At 46.5% G+C, this 21991-nt stretch overlaps 1 protein-coding gene across 3 annotated transcripts in view; it reads right to left on the reverse strand.

The window, feature by feature from the left end:
* The window catches only part of c15h12orf56 (chromosome 15 C12orf56 homolog), a 113328-nt gene that overhangs the window by 31202 nt on the left and 60135 nt on the right, over nucleotides 1-21991 (reverse strand). For 2 of the 3 annotated variants that reach the window (XM_070900275.1, XM_070900276.1), the window contains 2 exons: nucleotides 5743-6160; nucleotides 5570-5649 (listed from right to left, as the gene is read on the reverse strand). The exons of the other annotated variant lie outside the window; for it this stretch is intronic. In XM_070900275.1, coding sequence (XP_070756376.1) covers nucleotides 5570-5649; nucleotides 5743-6160 — 498 coding nt within the window. The remainder of the gene's footprint in view (nucleotides 1-5569; nucleotides 5650-5742; nucleotides 6161-21991) is intronic. 3 annotated transcript variants of the gene reach the window in all.

Genomic DNA, 21991 nt, shown 5'->3' on the forward strand with positions numbered 1-21991 from the left:
TTCTGCTTCCACCGCCCTTTCAGGCAGCGCATTCCTGATCACAACAACTCGCTGCGTAAAAAAAAATTCCTCGTGTCACCTCTGGTTCTTTTGCCCTGTTTCCCGTCCCTCCTGCCACAGAAAGTGTTTCTCCTTATTTATCAAAACCCTTCATGATCTTTGAACACCTCCATTAAATCTCCTCTATGATTCTAAAGCAGAGGGGACCGTTCTAATTCTCTCAGTCAGAATCCTAATCAGAAATATTAAATGGCCTTTCCACCTTGTTATGCTGTATTAAAAATATAACACTCTACACAAAGGTCCGTACATAGAGAAAGGAACTTTGTTAAAACCTGATTAATCAAGGGAGAACCGGTTGCATCAGTACCCCTACTGAGTGCTCTAATCGCCGGTCTCGTGGGACAGGCTGCACAGTTACATTTTATACAGTCGAAATACAGTCAAAATGGTGAAACTATGCAGGGGAAGTGTTCCATTGGTTATTTGCCACCAGTCCCCGCCACCTGCTACATTGGTTCATACAGTTACAGCAATGTCATTGGTTATTACAGTTACATTAATTTCATTGGTTACAATAATTTCTAATGATTTCATTGGTACATTAAGTTATGGCTACTGTTGCTAGGGAAAAGCCCCCTATAGGTTGTGTTACATTTCTGTGAACGTGTTCCCAGGCTAGCTTTCAGACTGTGTCCTTAACAAATCCATCTGGCTATTTCATTTCAAAGAGGCCTTCTTTCTGTTATCTCATGTGACTAGAACATGGCGACCTCAAGCTCATTATTTCTGTGAGCTGTCTACATAAATCTTGTGGGTGCTCATAGAAGTGTTATCTCCTCAGAGAATTTCTCTGACCTTAGTCCTAGCCTTTGTGAGACCCATTGTTCTGTGAATCAGCCTAATTGCTGGAATGTGGGATTCAGCTATTCTACCATGAACGCATTAAACCTTTCTCTCAGCCTTTCTTGCTTTATGTTTTAATTTTACCAAATTACTTTTCCCCGATTAAGGTTTTCGCTCCTACACACCTCATCTAAAAAGGCAGCCTTCGTTCAACCCACTCAATTCTTTCATTTCTATGTTTCCCTCTGTAGTTCTGTTCTTGTGTGAGGATACAGGTTCTTCTCATAGCAGTTACTTTTTCCCTTCCCTTTAAATCTACTCATCCCTGGCCATCTGGGACTAAGAGGGTAGGTGAGCAGCCTGATCTCAGGCCACTGATAAAGGCATTACAGGCTGGCAGCTAGGTGGACTAGAACATCCTGGTGACAAACCCTTGCTCCGAATTTCTCCTCTTCACTATGGGGCTGCAGGGGAAGACAGGACGGCAGGGGAAAAGGTACCTGGCCCTAATATTCCATCGTCCTATAGCAACACAGCTAATCTTGAGAATCTTGCTTTGTTCCAACCCATCCTGTCTCTCTTTCCATTTCTCATCCTTCCTTCTCCATGTTACTTCTCTTTGATCTTCTGGGCCTATTCTTATAGACCAGTGCTTTTTACAGTAGCAGGAGTAGGTTATTCAGCCCCTCAAGCCTCAATCAGTCCATGTCTGATCTGAGCAACTCCATTTTTCCGCCTTTGCTCCATATCCCTCGATACCCTTACCCAAAAAATCTATCCCGCTCAGTCTTGAAAATGTCAATAGCCCTTCAGTATCCACAGTCTGTTGGATGAGAGAGTTCAAGATTTCCACTACCCCTTGTGTGGAAAAAGTGCTTTCACCTCTGAATGGCCGAGCTCTAATTTTAAGATTGGGCTGTAAATTGCGGCCTCTCCGGGTGCGTACAATGTGCGGACGCGCCCGAAGAGACCCCGCAAGTTGCGGGTTTAGGCGTGTAGTGCGCATGCGCCGAAACCCCGCACTTGCGATCCGTCAAAATTGCAGATCGCATGCATCCCCCGGAGAAGGGCCTTCGCGGCGGAGATTTGGGCTATTTGCCCAACTCCTGCTCAGCGAATGTCCTTCAAACTCTTACACCTGGTAAAAGCAAGCATAAGGCCTGCTTTAACCTGTGTAAGAATTTTAAAAGATAGAAAAAAAACAAATGTTATTACTTATTTTTATATTAAAACCCTGCCCGTTAAGGTAGGTTTATGTTTAACACTATTAAAATAAAAAATATTTAATTCAAAAAAAATTTTTTTTTTAATTAAACATTGAATTGGATTTAATTTCTATTACAGGTACTTTTAAAAAAGTGAAGTGTTCTTTTTATTTATGTTTGTGTTTTATTTGATTTTAGGGGTGTTCTCATTGATAGGAACGGGAACTCGGAGCTCCCATTACTATGAATGAGAATACTACATTGTGATTGGTGGTCCAGGCCCACGTGATCCCAGAATGCCCATTCGTTCCTGGGATGCGTGGGCCTCTGCGCTGGGCTGTGCATCTAGGCCTCAGAGAGCAACTGTTCGTTCCTGCGGGACCACCAGGTACTTTCGTAAAAAAAATTTTAGTCGGAGATGTCCTCCCGCCCGCAAATTATTGACCCATTATGTCCCCACATTCTTCATTACCCCAGTCCAGAGAAAATAGTTTCTCTCTGTCTACCCTAACGATTCCTTTTAATATTTTAAACACCTCGATCAGATCACCCTTCAATCTTCTATATCAAGGAAATGCAAGCTAAGTTTATGCAACCTGGCCTCAGAATTTAACTTTCTAACCTGTCAACCATTTCTCAATGGGGTCACCCTGCAAATATTGAGTTAGTCCTGGGGATTCCAAGTTTGACTTTCAAAAGCCAACTACCCAAAACAAAACATGCAGCAACAGAAATGATATTGGCAAGTTACCTCTGTAGATACACAGCTCTGGTTAAACGAACAAAAAAAAAATTTGATCACCCCCCTGGTATTCCCTCATGGACTGAAATTAGAAAACCTGTGGGCCAAGCATTCAGCTCTATCCTTCTCCATCAGTGACTTATGGTTTAGTGGCTGTGTCTCTCCTTCGATACACTCTATTCTCTCCCTCCACATCATGATCTTATTGAATGGTGGAGCAGACTCGAAGGGGTCAAAATGGCATACTTCTGCTCCTATTTCTTGAGGTGTCAGCTGTGGCTCAGTGCGTAGTACCCTCGCCTCTGAGTCAAAAGGTTGAGGGTTCAGGTCCCACTCCAGAGACTTAAGGATAAAAATCTAGGCTGACACTCCCAGTGCAGTGCTGAGGGAGCGTTCCACTGTCGGAAGTGCCGTCTTTCGGACGAGATGTTAAACAGAGGCCCCGCCTGCCCTCTTAGCTGGATGTAAAAGATCCCATGGCACTATTTTGAAGAGGAGCAGGGGAGTTATCCCCAGTGTCCTGGCCAATATTTAACCCTCAATCAACATCACTAAAAAAAAAAACAGATTATCAGGTCATTATCACATTGCTGTTTGTGGGAGATTGCTGGGCACAAATTGGCTGTCACGTTTCCCACATTACAACAGTGACTACACTCCAAAAAGTACTTTATAGATTGTAAAGCACTTTGGGACATCCGGTGGCCGTGAAAGGTGCTATAGAAATGCAAGTCTTTCTTTTTATGTTATCATCTCCTCACCAACCACCTCCTGTTAAAAATCTGCCTGTGATCAGCTCATTGGCATAATGCACGGGCATTTCTGCCGTGTCATATCACAACAACAGCAGCTAATTTTATTACTCCATTTTAAATTCAGATTTTAAACTTCATTTTTTGTTTTAAGCTAGGGTGATAGGAATGACTTGGGAAGCTCCCAAAGTCAATGCCACAATATTATATTGCATTAAATGCACTAGTACGTTTCAAAGCCAAGCCCGTGCTTAATACGCAACTCTCACGGACACAGTGATAGACGTACGTAGAATGACAGTTTGATAATGGGTTCGTTTCGGCCTCGACAAACTAGGGTTGAAGTAAATGTGGTGATTTACGCCCCCCAGCTGAAACGTGAACCCATCTTTCCCTTGTCGATGCCGACTGACATTTCCAGCACCTTTGGGCGTTATTTCAGATCTCCACCATTCATGTTTCTTCGGTCTATTTTTAAAAAAAACTCATGCACGGGCTGGATGTTTGGGTCCTCTCCGCTCCGTTTTCGTCCCGGAGCGGCAGCAAGGGCGGCGATGAGGTGTCCTGGCCGGGCGATCACCCTCCAGCGCCCCGCGGGGATACTCGGGTCCGGAATATACATTAATGATTTAGACAAAGGTATTAAATGTAATATCTCCAAGTTTGCAGATGACAATAAGCTGGGTGGCAGTGTGAGCTGTGAGGAGGATGCCAAGAGGCTGCAGGGGGACTTGGACAGGTTAGGTAAGTGGGCAAATGCAAGGCAGATACAGTATAATGTAGATAAATGTGAGGTTATCCACTTTGGTGGTAAAAACAGGAAGGCAGAATATTATCTGAATGGTGACATTAGTAAAAAGGGGAGGTGCAACGAGACCTGGGTGTCATGGTACATCACAGTCATTGAAAGTTGGCATGCAGGTACAGCAGACGGTGAAGGCGGCAAATGGCATGTTGGCCTTCATAGCGAGAGGATCTGAGTATAGGAGCAGGGAGGTCTTACTGCAGTTGTACAGGGCCTTGGTGAGGCCACACCTTGAATATTGTGTTCAGTTTTGGTCTCCTAATCTGAGGAAGGACATTCTTGATATTGAGGGAGTACAGCGAAGGTTCACCAGACTGATTCCCAGGATGACAGGACTGACATAAGAAGAAAGACTGGATCGACTAGGCTTATATTCAATGGAATTTAGAAGAATGAGAGGGGATCTCATAGAAACATAAAATTCTGATGGCATTGGACATGTTAGATGCAGGAAGAATGTTCCCGATGTTGGGGAAGTCCAGAACCAGGGGTCACAGTCCAAGGATAAGGGGTAAGCCATTTAGGATCAGAGATGAGGAGAAACATCTTCACTCAGAGAATTGTGAACCTGTGGAATTCTCTACCACAGAAAGTTGTTGAGGCCAGTTCGTTAGATATATTCAAAAGGGAGTTAGATGTGGCCCTTACAGCTAAAGGGATCATGGGGGTATGGAGAGAAAGCAGGAAAGGGGTACTGAGGGAATGATCAGCCATGATCATATTGAATGGTAGTGCAGGCTCGAAGGGCCGAATGGCCTACTCCTGTACCTATTTTCTATGTTTCTATGTTTTGTGGCGCGGAGCAGCACTGCCCAGAAGAGTCGCGCCCAGTGTGCAAGGCCCCTGGTTGCGACACCGGTGCGAGTTTTGACTTGAGCCCGACCCGTACGCCCCGCAGCGCGCCCCGCAGTGACCGCCTGGGAAATCAGGCGATGCAATGATACCGACTGCAGAGAGGTCATTAATGGACTCTCCCCAGGCGTCTCTTGGATCGCTCCTGGCCCGGCTCTTTAGCTCGGGATTTTCCCATGCTAAGAGAGGTGCACAAAGTCTCACTTAGCGCTGCGCCCCAGACTCCGGGCCCAGCTGCCCAATTTTGCTAACTGAGGCACAAACTGTTCCTGGGCGCACACTTTACCGCCCCGTCGTCGTTACCGCCCCGATGACATCAAAGCCGAAAATCTAGCCCCAGAAGTGGGAATGAGGGGGAGGCAGTTACCTGTGTGCTTTGGGACCTCGAGCCGGAGATAATGGGGCACTTACTCTTGCATAGGCTGGATCCTGCATTAGTGTCGAGTGCTGCGGAGAACATTGAAAAAGGACAAGATGAACCAAGGTGAACATGACACGCACACACACAGCAATACAGAGTGGGCCCTCGCTTGTACTTACAATCATATAATTATTCCATGCACTTTTTAAATGGAGAAATATCAGTGAAGACATAGACATAATATATAGATGAAGCTCCGATTCTCTTTGCTTGAATTGGCCGGTTATCCTCTTGGCTGATTCTGGGTTGGAGTCACTTGCATCAGATTGATGCTCCTTAGCATTTCTGTGGGAGGTATACGGATTGGCTGCTAACTGTCCCGTCGATGCCGAGCTATAAGGATTTGCTCTCGGTACAGTGGAAGCGGCTGTTTTTTCCTTCGGAGGGACTGGCAGTGGACGGGCATGCGGGGGCGTAGATACGGAACGCTCCTTGTTATGTTTATCAGAGAGGTTCAAATTCTTCAAGTCGGAGGTCGGGAAAGAGGCCGACTGCTTCAGTCTGGAATGTGGCTCCCCGGAATAGGCTGCGGTTTTCCTAAAGGTGACAAATGGGCGAGTCAGTTTGGATGGATCTGCACAGCAAGGAACATGGGAATAGGACGAGGCCATTCAGCCCCTCGAGCATGTTCCGCCATTCATGGCTGATCTGTATTTTAACTCCATTTACCTGCCTGGCTCCGTACCCTTTCAAAAGAAAAAAAGACTTGCATTTCTATAGCGCCTTTTATGACCTCCGGACATCCCAAGGCACTTTACAGCCAATTAAGTACTTTTTTTTTTTAAAGTGTAGTCACTGTTGTAATGTAGGAAACACCCTTACCTAACAAAAATCTAACAATCTCAGTTTTTGAGATTTTCAATTAACCGCAGCCTCAACAACTTTTTGAGGGTAGAAAGTTCCAGATTTCCACTACACTTTGTGTGAAGAAATGCTTCCTGACATCACCCTGAACGACCCAGCTCTAATTTTAAGGTTATGCCCCCTTGTTCTGTTTTTTAGTGCATTGTAGAGTTAAAGAAAGAAAGACTTGCATTTATATAGCGCCTTTCGCGACCACCGGACATCTCAAAGCGCTTTACAGCCAATGAAGTACTTTTGGAGTGTAGTCACTGTTGTAATGTGGGAAACGCGGCAGCCAATTTGCGCACAGCAAGCTCCCACAAACAGCAATGTGATAATGACCAGATAATCTGTTTTTTTGTTATGTTGATTGAGGGATAAATATTGGCCAGGACACCGGGGATAACGCCCCTGCTCTTCTTCGAAATAGTGCCACGGGATCTTTTACATCCACGAGAGAGGGCGGATGGGGCTTCGGTTTAATGTCTCATCCGAAAGACGGCACCTCAGACAGTGCAGCACTCCCTCAGCACTGCACTGGAGTGTCAGCCTAGATTTATGTGCTCAAATCTCTAGAATGGGACTCGAGCCCACAACCTTCTGACTCAAAGGTAAGAGTGCTACCCACTGAGCCACGGCAGATGCTCGTTAGATGATCAAAAAAATTATTTTTGAACATATTTAAATTTGAAACAGCAAACACACAAACAAGGTTTTCCATACATGGTTTGATGGGGACCATTGAAGTTTGGGAGCACAGTCCATAATAGCAAGTAACCTGAATCCAAATTAAGCCGTCAAGCACTTGTCATGCTGCAGTATCTGAAAGGTTAGTCAATGCTTCACATTACGGCAGTGAAAGAAACCCAAGTACTCTTGACTTGGATTGCTCAAAAGATGCTGGCTACTTTTCAGATTGAAATGGCTCCGCTTACGCCGATAAAAGTCATGTGAAACCATATACGGGACTGAGCACAGAACCTAATTATACAAGGGTTACAGGCATCAGATGGCCACCTTGTTATCAATTGCACACATCATGGAAGAGACTGAGAACTGCACAAGGAATGGTAACTGAAACCTGAAATGTGGTACTTATTGCTCAGAGCTTTCCTTCCACTTACCATCCTTGCTTGCTTCTGATGTTAATTTTCTTAATTGTCCCTTGGCGATAAGACTGACAATGATTTTTGAAAGGACACAGAAACTTAAGCTTTTGTATCCTGCATATATCCTATTGAAGGTTTTTCACCATTGTTAGCAGATTCCTTTTCCCCTTATCATCTTCCGCGCATTCTTAAAGACGCCTTGATTAAGAAATCAGAGTATGCTGCTTTAGAGTTAAAATATACACTCTTATGAGGTTGAATGATGCTTAAGCTTCTTTGCTTAAGGTCAGCCATTCGGCCCCTCTAAGCCTGCTCCGCCATTCAATAAGATCATGGCTGATCTTCTGCCTCAACTCCACCTTCCTGCACTATCCCTCAATCCCTTCGTATCCAAAAATCTATCAATCTCCGTCTTGACTATACTCAACGACCGAGCATCCACAGCCCTCTGGGGTAGAGAATTCCAAAGATTCACAACCCTTGGAGTGAAGAAATTTCTCCTCAGTCCTAAGACTCTGCGACTGTCACCCCTAGTTCTCGACTCCCCAACTAGGGGTAAGTCTTTCCAGCATCTACCCGGTCAAGCCCCTTAAAGAAGTTTATACATTTTGATGAGAATTGCTTGCAAGGAGTTCTTCAAAATCAGTGAGCAGTGTGTACTATCCACAGGATGCACTGCAGCAACTCACCAAGGCTTCTTCGGCAGCACCTCGCAAATGTGTGACCTATACCACCTAGAAGGACAAGGGCAGCAGGTGCAGGGGAACACCACCATCTCCACGTTCCTCTCCAAGTCACACACCATCCTGACTTGGACATGGATTCCTGGAACTCCATGCTAACAGCACTGTGGGAGCACCTTAACCATACGGACAGCAACGGTTCAAGAATAAGGTCTACCACCATCTTCTCAAGGGCAACTAGGGATGGGCAATAAATGCTGGACTTGCCAGCGAGGCCCAAGACTGAGGATCACGCTGGGTATCATTCAAAGGGGTTGCAAGACTGAGACTTCAATATAAACTGACAAAACCCAAATGGTTGAGAATCAGAGTTGGCAAATGCGATGCATGACTGCTTCATGAACCAGCGTCTGAAAGAAGTCACGAGAGGCAGTGCTCATCCTGCCGTGGTATTTGTAAATGACTCAGATAATTTATGGAACATGGAGGACGTAAAATCTCTATGGGGGAATCGCACCACAGAATGATCAAATTCAACATGATCTGGGAATCAGATATTCTAAAGACCAGGACTAGTGTCTAACTTCAAAAGGATTAAACACTAAGAAATTACGGAACAACTAAAGCAAATAAATTGGGGTAGGTTGCTCAATGGCACTTCAGTAGCAGACAGCTGGAACAGCTTTGAATGTATAATGCCGAGCACACAAGATAAATATGCTCCTAAATCCAACAAGCTCAGACTGCACAAACAATTAATAAACAAATAGCAAGGACAAATTACTTCTACAAATCCTGTTGGAAGGGTATGGGGTTGAGTGGAATGAGGAAACACACTAAAAGGGTGATCAGAGGAGGAAAGGAAAGGTATATCATCATCATCATAGGCAGTCCCTCGGAATCGAGGAAGACTTGCTTCCACTCCTGAAGTGAGTTCTTTGGTGGCTGAACAGTCCAATACGAGAGCCATAGACTCTGTCACAGGTGGGACAGATAGTCGTTGAGGGAAGAGGTGGGTGGGACTGGTTTGCCGCACACTCTTTCCGCTGCCTGCGCTTGATTTCTGCATGCTCTCAGCATTGAGACTCGAGGTGCTCAGCGCCCTCGCAGATGCACTTCCCCCACTTAGGGCAGTCTTGGGCCAGGGACTCCCAGGTGTCAGTGAGGATGTTGCACTTTATCAGGGAGGCTTTAAGGGTGTCCTTGTAGCGTTTCCTCTGCCCACCTTTGGCTCGTTTGCTGTGAAGGAGCTCCGAGTAGAGTGCTTGCTTTGGGAGTCTCGTGTCTGGCATGTGGACTATGTGGCCTACCCAGCGGAGCAGATCAAGTGTGGTCAGTGCTTCAATGCTGGGGATGTTGGCCTGAGTGAGGACGCTGATGTTAGTGCGCCTGTCCTCCCAAGGGATTTGTAGGATCTTGCGGAGACATCTTTGGTGATAGTTCTCCAGCAACTTGAGGTGTCTACTGTACATGGTCCATGTCTCTGAGCCATACAGGAGGGCAGGTATTACTACAGCCCTATAGACCATGAGCTTGGTGGCAGTTTGGAGGGCCTGGTCTTCAAACACTCTTTTCCTCAGGCGACCGAAGGCTGCATTGGCACACTGGAGGCGGTGTTGGATCTCGTCGTCGATGCCTGCTCTTGTTGATAGGAGGCTCCCGAGATATGGGAAGTGGTCCACGGTGTCCAGGGCCGCGCCGTGGATCTTGATGACTGGGGGGGCAGTGCTGTGTGGTGAGGACAGGCTGGTGGAGGACCTTTGTCTTACGGATGTTTAGCGTAAGCCCCATGCTTTCGAATGCCTCAGTAAATACGTCGACTATGTCCTGGAGTGCAGCCTCTGTATGTGCGCAGACGCAGGCGTCATCCGCGTACTGTAGCTCGACGACAGAGGTTGGGGTGGTCTTGGATCTGGCCTGGAGACGGCGAAGGTTGAACAGGTTCCCACTGGTTCTGTAGTTTAGTTCCACTCCAGCGGGGAGCTTGTTGACTGAGGTGGAGCATGGGGGCGAGAAAAATTGAGAAGAGGGTTGGGGCAATGATGCAGCCCAGTTTGACCCCGGTCCGGACGTGGATTGGGTCTGTGATGGATCCGTTGGTAAGGATCACGGCCTGCATGTCGTCATGGAGCAGGCGGAGGATGGTGATGAACTTTTGGGGGCATCTGAAACGGAGGAGGACGCTCCATAGACCCTCGCGGTTGACAGTGTCAAAGGCCTTTGTAAGGTCGAAGGTGGCCATGTATAAGGGCTGGCGCTGTTCCCTGCATTTTTCCTGTAGCTGTCGCGCTGCAAAAATCATGTCCGTTGTGTCCCGTAGGGGACGAAATCCGCACTGCGACTCCGGGAGGAGCTCCTCGGCCACAGGGAGAAGACGGTTGAGGAGGACTCTAGCGATGACTTTCCCAGTGGCTGATAGCAAGGAGATTCCTCTGCAGTTGCTGCAGAGGAGGAAAGGAAAGGTATAACAGCAGTGGTGAAACACAAACTATAAAATCCTTTCCGTACTACGACAGCAAGAGGGTAGTCAGAGAAGATGTGAAAACTCAGATGCAAATGGGCCTGAAACAGGTGGTGATCAGAAAATAGAAAATATTCTGAACGATTACTTCCTCCAAGTCTTCACAAGGGCGACAAGCCACATGGCCTCCCAGAAAAAGGAAATAGCCTAATTATCAATGACTTTGATGTATGTGAGATGGCAGTCTTAGAGACCAAGCGGGCTCAAAACAGGCCGAATGGCCTCCTTCTGTGCTGTGACCACTTTATGATTCTATGAAAACAAATAAGTCCCCAGAAATAGATGGTATGTATCCCAGAGCACTGAGAGAGTAAGGAGAAAAAGACAGACATGCCCCTTTCACGACGTCCCAAAGTTATTTACAGCCAATGAAGTACTTCTTTGGAGAGCAGTCACTGTTGTAATGTAGAAAATGCAGCAGCCAATTTGCGCACAGCAAGCTCCCACAAACAACAATGTGACAACGACCAGAACATCTGTTTTAGTGATGTTGGTTGAGAGATAAATACTGCCCAGGGCACTGGGGGAGAACTCCCCTGCTCTTCTTCGAAATAGCACCATGGGATCTTTTACGTCCACCCGAGAGAGCAGATGGTTCAACGTCTCATCCGAAAGAAGGCACCTCCAACAGTGCAGCGCTCCCTCAGTACTGCACTGTAGGTATCAGTATAGGTTACGTACTTCAACCCCTAGAGTGGGACTTGAACCCACAACCTTCTGACTCAAGCAGCTAGAGTGCTACCCACCGAGCCACGGCTGACACCGAAAACTGTATCTTCGTCCTGCAATCTTCAGGCTCTTAAACCCCAAGCTAGGGGCAGAGAGGGGACTGGAACAGTCATCACATAATCACTGATTCATAAATCATAGAAGAAGAATTAAAGAGATTTATGGCACAGAAGGAGGCCATTTGAACCATCGTGTCTTTGTAGGCCAAAAAAGAGCTATCTGGCCTAATCTCACTTTCCAGCTCTGGGTCAGTTCCCTGTAGTTTACGGCGCTTCAAGTGCACATCCAAGTACTTTTTAAACGTGATGAGCATTTCTGCATCCTGCTGTCTTATTCTATTCAACTTTGGTGGCATGCTTGCTCTCTTCTCTGTGGGGATGCATGGGCAGAACGGATGGGAGCAAGAGTACCTGGCCCTAATCGGTCATCTTCCTGGAGCAAGATGGGTGACCTTCAGCATCTTGCTTTGTTCCTAACTATCTGTCTCTCTTTCCATTTCTCATTCTTCCTTCTCCATAATACGTCTGGACCTATTCCAATAGACCAGTGGTTTTTATAGTAGCAGGAGGCCACTCGGCCCCTCGAGGTTGCTTCACCATTCAAATAGTCCATGGCCGATCGGTACCTCAACTCCATTTTCCCAGTGATAAAAAAAATCTCCGCACCAGAAACCTGAAGGACGGACGATGTGCAGGGAAAAAGTGCAGCAGCAGTTGCTATTCTGAGCCCACTATTGGGACAATGTAAAGGGTATTTTACATCTGACATAAGAGTCTAAGAGGGATTGGCAGGGTCGATGCTCAGAGGTCGTTTCTCCTCCCAGCTAGACAGTCCAGAACCAGGGGTCACAGTCTCAGGATAAGGGGTGGTCATTTAGGATGGCTCTGTGCCTCAATGCGAGGAGTATTCGGAATAAGGTGGACGAATTAACTGCGCAGACAGCAGTTAACGGATATGATGTAATTGGCATCACGGAGACATGGCTCCAGGGTGACCAAGGCTGGGAACTCAACGTCCAGGGGTATTCAATATTTAGGAAGAATAGGTAGAGAGGAAAAGGAGGCGGGGTGGCGTTGCTGGTTAAAGAGGAAATTAATGCAATAGTAAGGAAGGACATTAGCTTGGATGATGTGGAATCGGTATGGGTGGAGCTGCAGAATTCCAAAGGGCAGAAAACACAAGTGGGAGTTGTGTACAGACCACCAAACAGTAGTAGTGAGGTTGGGGACAGCATCAGACAAGAAATAAGGGATGTGTACAATAAAGGTACAGCAGTTATCATGGGCGACTTTAATCTACATATTGATTGGACTAACCAAACTGGTAGCAATGCAGTGGAAGAGGATTTCCTGGAGTGTATTAGGGATGGTTTTCTAGACCAATATGTCGAGGAACCAAATAGAGAGCAGGCCATCCTAGACTGGGTGATGTGTAATGAGAAGGGACTAATTAGCAATCTTGTTGTGCGAGGCCCCTTGGGGAAGAGTGACCATAATATGATAGAATTCTTTATTAAGATGGAGAGTTAATTCGGAAACTAGGGTCCTGAACTTAAGGAAAGGTAACTTCGACGGTATGAGGCGTGAATTGGTTAGAATAGACTGGCAACAGATACTTAAAGGGTTGACGGTGGATAAGCAATGGCAAACATTTAATGATCACATGGATGAACTTCAGCAATTGTACATCCCTGTCTAGAGTAAAAATAAAACTGGGAAGGTGGCTCAACCATGGCTAACAAGGGAAATTAAGGATAGTGTTAAAGCCAAGGAAGAGGCATATAAATTGGCTAGAAAAAGCAACAAACCTGAGGACTGGCAGAAATTTAGAATTCAATAGAGGAGGACTAAGGGTTTAATTAAGAGGGGGGAAAGAGAGTACGAGAGGAAGCTTGCAGGGAACATAAAAGCGGACTGCAAAAGTTTCTATAAATATGTAAAGAGAAAAAGATTGGTGAAGACAAACGTAGGTCCCTTGCAGTCAGAATCAGGTGAATTTATAATGGGGAACAAACAAATGGCAGATCAACTGAACTTCGGTTCTGTCTTCACGAAGGAAGACACAAATAACCTTCCGAATGTACTAGGGGAGAGTGGGTCTAGTGAGAAGGAGGAACTGAAGGATATCCTTAGTAGGCAGGAAATTGTGTTGGGGAAGTTGATGGGATTGAAGGCCGATAAATCCCTGGGGCCTGATAGTCTGCATCCCAGAGTACTTATGGAGGTGGCCCTGGAAATAGTGGATGCATTGGTGATCATTTTCCAACAGTCTATCGACTCTGGATCAGTTCCTATGGACTGGAGGGTAGCTAATGTAACACCATTTTTAAAAAAAGGAGAGAGAAAACAGGTAATTATAGATCGGTTAGCCTGACATCAGTTGTGGGGAAAATGTTGGAATCAATCATTAAGGATGAAATAGCAGCACATTTGGAAAGCAGTGACAGGATCGGACCAAGTCAGCACGGATTTGTGAAAGGGAAATCATGCTTGACGAATCTTCTGGAATTTTTTTGAGGATGTAACTAGCAGAGTGGACAAGGGAGAGCCAGTGGATGTGGTGTATTTGGACTTTCAAAAGGCTTTTGACAAGGTCCCACACAAGAGATTGGTGTGCAAAATCAAAGCTCATGGTATTGGGGGTAATGTACTGACGTGGATAGAGAACTGATTGGCAGACAGGAAGCAGAGAGTCGGGATAAACAGGTCCTTTTCAGAATGGCAGGCAGTGACTAGTGGAGTGCCGCAGGGCTCAGAGCTGAGACACCAGCTCTTTACAATATATATTCACAATTTAGATGAAGGAATTGAGTGTAATATCTCCAAGTTTGCAGATGACACTAAGCTGGGTGGCGGTGTGAGCTGTGAGGACGACGCTGAGAGACTGCAGGGTGACTTGGACAGGTTAGGTGAGTGGGCAAATGCATGGCAGATTCAGTATAATGTGGATAAATGTGAGGTTATCCATTTTGGGGGAAAAAACACGAAGGCAGAATATTATCTGAATGGCGGCAGATTAGGAAAAGGGGAGGTACAACAAGACCTGGGTGTCATTGTTCATCAGTCACTGAAAGTGGGCATGCAGGTACAGCAGACGGTGAAGAAAGCAAATGTTTTGTTGGCCTTCATAGCGAGGGGATTTGAGTATAGGAGCAGGGAGGTCTTACTGCAGTTGTACAGGGCCTTAGGTGAGGCCTCACCTGGAATATTGTGTTCGGTTTTGGTCTCCCAATCTGAGGAAGGACGTTCTTGCTATTGAGCGAGTGCAGCGAAGGTTCACCACACTGATTCCAGGGATGGCTGGACTGTCATATGAGGAGAGACTGGATCAACTGGCCTTTATTCACTGGAGTTTAGAAGGATGAGAGGGGATCTCATAGAAACATATAAGATTCTGACAGGACTGGACAGGTTAGATGCGGGAAGAACGTTCCCGATGTTGGGGAAGTCCAGAACCAGGGGACATTGTCTTAGGATACGGGGTAGGCCATTTAGGACTGAGATGAGGAGAAACTTCTTCACTCAGAGAGTTGTTAACCTGTGGAATTCCTTGCCGCAGAGAGTTGTTGATGCCAGTTCATTGGATATATTCAAGAGGGAGTTAGATATGGCCCTTATGGCTAAGGGAATCAAGGGGTATGGAGAGAAAGCAGGAAAGGGGTACTGAGGCAATGATCAGCCATGATCTTATTGAATGGCGGTGCAGGCTTGAAGGACCGAATGGCCTACTCCTGCACCTATTTTCTATGTTTCTATGAGGTGAAATTTCGTCACTCAGAGGCTGTTGAATCTTTGGAATTCTCTACCCGAGAGGGCTGTGGGGCTCAGTCATTGAATATATTCAAGACAGAGAGCGATAGATTTTTGGGCAGTAAGGGAATCGAGGGATATGGGGATCGGCCGGGAAAGTGGAGTTGAGGTAGAAGATCAGCCATGATTTTATTGAATGGCGGAGCAGGCTCGAGGGCCCGAATGGCCTACTTCTGCTCCTATTCCTATGTTCTTATGAATGTGCCATGCAACACATGACTTAGGGAATGTTTGATGCTGGGTGATAAAACTGCAGCAATGGCAGCCTATCCTGGTTGACCCCCCCAAAACAATCCTCATTGGAAATCATAAAGTAACATTAAAAATACCAACCAACCAAATGCAATTCCAAATGCCAAGAAATCTGAAACAATGGCCTGAATCTTACGGCCACTGTGAGTGCAAGTTTGGGGGCGAGTCCGCTGTCAAAATGGCCATGATTGACAGCGAGGCAGAAGTCCGCTCTGAACCCGCCTCCTCGTGAAATTCCCAAGTGCCGGCTCTACCTGCGGTTTGCAGATCTGGCACTATCCCTCAATCAACATCACAAAAACAGATCATCTAGCCAGTATCACATTGCTGTTTGTGGGAGCTTGCTGTGTGCAAATTGGCTGCCGCATTTCCCACATTACAACAGTGACTACACTCCAAAAGTCCCATTACAGCATCGAGAATTCAGAGTTCCCGAATCCGGACACTGGGACGATCCGTGGCGGTGTCGTCCGGAATCAAGAAAATGTTCCGGAATCCGGACCCCCCGCCTCGGGCCGCCGCCGACTTCTCCCCCTCCTCGGGCCACCGCCGCCTCCCCAGGCCCTGCCACTTGCCCCACCCCTTCCCTCGCCCTGCCACACCCGCCACTTCTGGACTCGGAATGTCGGAACGATGTTCCAAAGTCTGGATATAGACAGAATCCGGAGGGGTCTCGGTCCTGAGGCTTCCGGATTCTCGACACTGTACCTGTACTTCATTGGCTGTAAAGAGCTTTGAGAATTCTGGTAATCATGAAAGGCGCTATATAAATGCAAGTCTTTTTAGTTTTCTTTTAAGCAGCGGGTCAGGCAATTGAGATACTTAATAAGCTGCTTAAAAGGTATTTAAGCAGCATTTTACCAGGTCCTAATGATTTTTCCACGTTTTTTTACGAGGTTCCCGGCGCTCGGGGTTCACGTCAGGTAAGTGTGTCGGGTTCTCAATCACTCTTCATTGCTGAGGATAGCGGACAGCTGTAAAAGTGGTATAAAAGCTACCATTTCACAGCTGTTCACCTTCCAATCTTAGAAACTGGAGCCTTCAGGGTTTGGAATACACTTTTCAGCTTTCTCTCTCTCTCCAGTGTCACCTCCTTGGAGCAACCTCTCTCACCATCGACAGATCGCTTCTATCGTCTCAACTTCACTTGCCAAATATTCCATCAGCATCGGTGCCCTTTAAAAGACCTCACCTTGGTCCTCAGAATCACATCACGATCAGCCCCAACACCTACATCACTAAACAAACCAGCAACACCAACCTTCTCAGCAATCACCTGATGCTGCACAGAGCATCAGCACCCGACAACATTGCTGCCTGGGAGGCCAGGGTTGGCCAGATTTACTTCACTTGACGCTGCACACCCTGGCTGCCACATGATACGGCAGGTTAGCACAACCTCACACCAACACCATAAAGCAGCCCTGCAATGCCCAAGCCATTCCTTTCACACTCAAGACCATTGCGGTGGGGGGCGGGGGGTGGAGGGAGGTAACGTTATGTCTCACCATTCACTACAACTCCCTCAGCCACTTCCAAAGGTGCACACAGATCTGTCCAAGAAGGCAGAGTTAAAAATAAAGATTTCAATGTTTGACAACACATTAGCAGAGGTTCTACATGAACATTGGCTAAAAGACCCAAGTGCATACCCTTGTGTTTTGTTAGTTGGTATGCTTACACTAGGATGAAGATGAGTGTGAGGGATGGCTAGTGAAATGGGAATATGATAATGTAGATAGAGAGAGAGGGATGGGTGGAGGTGCAAGGTAAGTTGGGGTGAGTAAGGATGTGCAGGAGTAGGGTAGGGAAGGCAGAGTGATGGGGATGTGATGAGTGGCACAGCAGGATAAGGTTGAGTGTGGCTTTGCAGTGATCTACTAAGATCATTGGAAGGTTTGTACCACTGCAGCCAGGTCCTCCCGACCACATCTCTGCTTGTGCCCTCCTGTGCAATGTGCAACCACGCTGTGTTAGTCTCCTGGGGAGGTCTCTTCCATGCATTGGACGGGACGAGAACCTCCCTGCCTGCTGTGACGCTCTCCATAAGCATATGGAGGGAGCGATGGGAGAGCCTGGGTGCAGCCGAGCACCTTTGTGCAATGTCTGTCAGTGTTTGCAGCAGCTCAATGCTGTAGAGCACCGACAGCACAGCTATCAAAATGAAGGCAGACCTGGTCCCTTTAAGGAAACCGGCTGATGGCACATCATGAGAGGACGTCATCAGACCCGCTTCCTTTTAATTGGCCGGGAACTTTGCACGGCGGGCTTAACAAGCCCCAGCATCATAAAATCATGTCGGAGGCTGGGATCGAGACAGCTGTGGGGTCGGGACTCGCCAAGCACGTCGCCCGTCGCGGACCCACCGAGGTTGGTACAATTCAGCCCAATAATAGAAAACGGTGCAAACACAGTTGGTCAGTCAGCAGCTGCACCGAGAAAGGATGGTTCAATGCTTTGGGTGCATCACTCCATCAGAAGTGAAAACTGAAAGACAAACTTGTTTGTCGGGTGAGATATGCAAATCAAGAGAGGACGTTAACATTGCAAATCAGAAGAGGCAAAGCAAGATAAGCACGTGAGGAAGAAAGAAATAGAAGGATATGTTGATGGGGTGAGATGAAGAGGGGTGGGAGAAGACTCGTGTGGAGCATAAACACCTGCATAGACTTGTTGGGCTGAATGGCCTGTTTCTGTGCTGTACATTCTATGTAATGAGTTTGAAAGGCCTGCAAACTGATTAATAGAAAAGCAGGGAACTTGGATGGAAACACAGGTGCAATGGAGAGTTTTAAAAGAACAAGCAAATAGCCAAAACCACTTGCATTTATATAGAGCAATTAACATAGTGAAACATCCCAAGGAGCGTTATCTGACATTTGATACCAAGCCACATAAGCAGATATTGGGACAAGTGTCAACGAGGTCGGTTCAAAGGAGCATATTAAAGGAGGAGAGGTCGAGAGGCGCAGAGGTTTAGGGAGGGAATTCCAGAGCTTGGGGCCTAGGTAGCTGAAGGCACGGCTGGCGATGGTAGAAACATAGAAAATAGGTGCGGGAGTAGGCCATTCGGCCCTTCGAGCCGACACCGCCATTCAATGAGTTCATAGCTGAACATGCAACTTCAGTACTCCATTCCTGCTTTCTCGCCATACCCCTTGATTCCCCCTAGTAGTAAGGACTACATCTAACTCCTTTTTGAATATACTTAGTGAATTAGCCTCAACAACTTTCTGTGGTAGAGAATTCCACAGGTTCATCACTCTCTGGGTGAAGAAGTTTCTCCTCATCTCGGTCCTAAATGGCTTACCCCTTATCCTTAGACCCCTGGTTCTGGACTTCCCCAACATTGGGAACATTCTTCCTGCATTTAACCTGTCTAAACCCATCAGAATTTAAAACGTTTCTATGAGATCCCCTCTCATTCTTCTGAACTCCAGTGAATACAAGCCCAGTTGATCCAGTCTTTCTTGATATGTCAGTCTCGCCATCCCAGGAATCAGTCTGGTGAACCTTCGCTGCACTCCCTCAATAGCAAGAATGTCCTTCCTCAAGTTAGGAGACCAAAACTGTACACAATACTCCAGGTGTGGCCTCACCAAGGCCTTGTACAACTGTAGTAACACCTCCCTGCCCCGTACTCAAATCCCCTCACTATGAAGGCCAACATGCCATTTGCTTTCTTAACCGCCTGCTGTACCTGCATGCCAACCTTCAATGACTGATGTACCATGACACCCAGGTCTCGTTGCACCTACTCTTTTCCTAATCGGTCACCATTCAGATAATAGTCTGTCTCTGTTTTTACCACCAAAGTGGATAACCTCACATTTGTCCACATTATACTTCATCTGCCATGCATTTGCCCACTCACCTAACCTATCCAAGGCACTCTGCAGCCTCATAGCATCCTCCTCGCAGCTCACACTGCCACCCAACTTAGTATCATCCGCAAATTTGGAGATACTACATTTAATTCCCTCGTCTAAATCATTAATGTACAGTGTAAACAGCTGGGGCCCCAGCACAGAACCTTACGGTACCCCAATAGTCACTGTCTGCCATTCTGAAAAGTACCCATTTACTCCTACTCTTTGCTTCCTGTCTGCCAACCAGTTCTCAATCCACGTCAGCACACTACCCCCAATCCCATTTGCTTTAACTTTGCACATTAATCTCTTATGTGGGACCTTGTCGAACGCCTTCTGAAAGTCCAAATACACCACATCAACTGGTTCTCCCTTGTCCACTCTACTGGAAACATCCTCAAAAAATTCCAGAAGATTTGTCAAGCATGATTTCCCTTTCACAAATCCATGCTGACTTGGACCTATCATGTCACCTCTTTCCAAATGCACTGCTATGACATCCTTAATAATTGATTCCATCATTTTACCCACTGCTGATGTCAGGCTGACCGGTCTATAATTCCCTGTTTTCTCTCTCCCTCCTTTTTTAAAAAATGGGGTTACATTGGCTACCCTCCACTCCATTGGAACTGATCCAGAGTCTATGGAATGTTGGAAAATGACTGTCAATGCACCCGCTATTTCCTTAAGTACTGTGGGATGCAGTCCATCAGGCTCTGGGGATTTATCGGCCTTCAATCCCATCAATTTCCCGACTAATAAGGATTTCCCTCAGTTCCTCCTTCTTACTAGACCCTCTGACCCCTTTTATAGCCGGAAGGTTGTTTGTGTCCTCCTTAGTGAATACCGAACCAAAGTACTTGTTCAATTGGTCTGCCATCTCTTTGTTATGACTTCCCCTGATTCTGACTGCAGGGGACCTACGTTTGGTGGACCGATTAAAATCAGGGATGCTCAAGAGGGCAGAATTGGAGGAGCGCAGAGATCTCAAGAGCGTTGTGGCGCTGTAGGAGATTACAGAGATAGGGAGGGGCAAAGGCTATGGAGCGATTTGAAAAGAAGGATAAGAATTTTGAAATCGAGGCGTTACTTAACCGGCAGCCAATGTAGGTCAGCGAGCACAGGGGTGATGGGTGAACGGCTCTTGGCGCGAGTTAGTTAGGACACGGGCTGCCGAGTTTTGGGTGAGCTCAAGTTTACGGAGGGTACAAGGTGGGAGGCCGGCCAGGAGAGTGTTGAAATCGTCAGGTCTAGAGGTAATAAAGGCACGGATGAGGGTTAACACGGTGAAAAGGAACAGCAGGGCAGGTCCACACAAAGAACACAAGAAAACAGAGAACGAATAAAACTCAGATTCATGAAGTAAAACATTTTCCATTTCAGATCTGCTGCACCGGATTTCCTCCCCGGCCCCACTTGATCCCCATGTGGCCCCTCCTCTGTCTTGTGAAAGTAAAGAATAGTCAGTATTCAGAGTAAAGCCCGTGTTAAAGCTCGCAGAAGCACCGAGCCAGCCGTGGCCTGTTATTGTTGGTGTGTAGATCATGGTAATTAAATGATTGCTGCACAAATAGTCTCACATGAAAATATCTTCCACTACTACTTCATAGAATCACTAAATTTACAGCACGCAAGGAGGCCATTCGGCCCATCGTGTCCACACCGGCCAACAAAGAGCTATCCAGCCTAATCCCACATTCCAGCTCTTGGTCCGTAGCCCTGTAGGTTGCGGGACTTGAAGTGCACATCCAAGTATTTTTTAAATGCGGTGAGGGTTTCTGCCTCTGCCAGCCCTTCAGGCAGTGAGTTCCAGACCCCCACCACCCTCTGGGTGAAAAAAGCTCTCAACGCCCATCTAATCCTTCTACCAATTACTTTAAATCTATGCCCCTTGGTTATTAACCGCTCTGCTAATGGAAATAGGTCCTTCCTATCCACTTTGTCTAGGACTCTCATAATTTTATACACCTCAATTAAATCTCCCCTCAGCCTCCTCTCTTCCAAAGAAAACAACCCCAGTCTATCCAATCTTTCCTCATAGCTAAAATGTACTTAAATAGACTTTTAGCAATATATTTTGTACCATGGCATTACAACAGTGACTACACTCCAAAAGTACTTCATTGGCTGTAAAGCACTTTGAGACGTCCGGTGGTCGTGAAAGGCGCTTTAAGTCTCTCTTTTTAAGGCGGCCCTTGTTACATTGCACACAATATTATAAATATTAAATGGCAAACACAAAGTAATATCAAGTTTTTTTTATTAATAATAAAATGAAAAGACCACTCTAGGATTATGCATTTTATGCTGCGCATTGCATGGCAACCACAAGCTGCTACAGAGCGACCGCTTCATCCTACACGGATATTTGGAACTCACAATCATTTGTGCTTAATGAAAGAGCTGAGTGTGTTATCGCATCAAGGAGTCTTTTTCTTTTAAGATCAATGGGGCTTCCTAAGGGTATAGACCCGGTGCCGCGGACAACAGTTTCCATAGCAATGAAAGAGAAAGAACAACAGTGCCTTGACATGTGGAGACGGACACTGCTGG

The sequence above is a fragment of the Pristiophorus japonicus genome, chromosome 15, assembly GCF_044704955.1.
Source record: "Pristiophorus japonicus isolate sPriJap1 chromosome 15, sPriJap1.hap1, whole genome shotgun sequence".
NCBI lineage: Eukaryota > Metazoa > Chordata > Chondrichthyes > Pristiophoridae > Pristiophorus > Pristiophorus japonicus.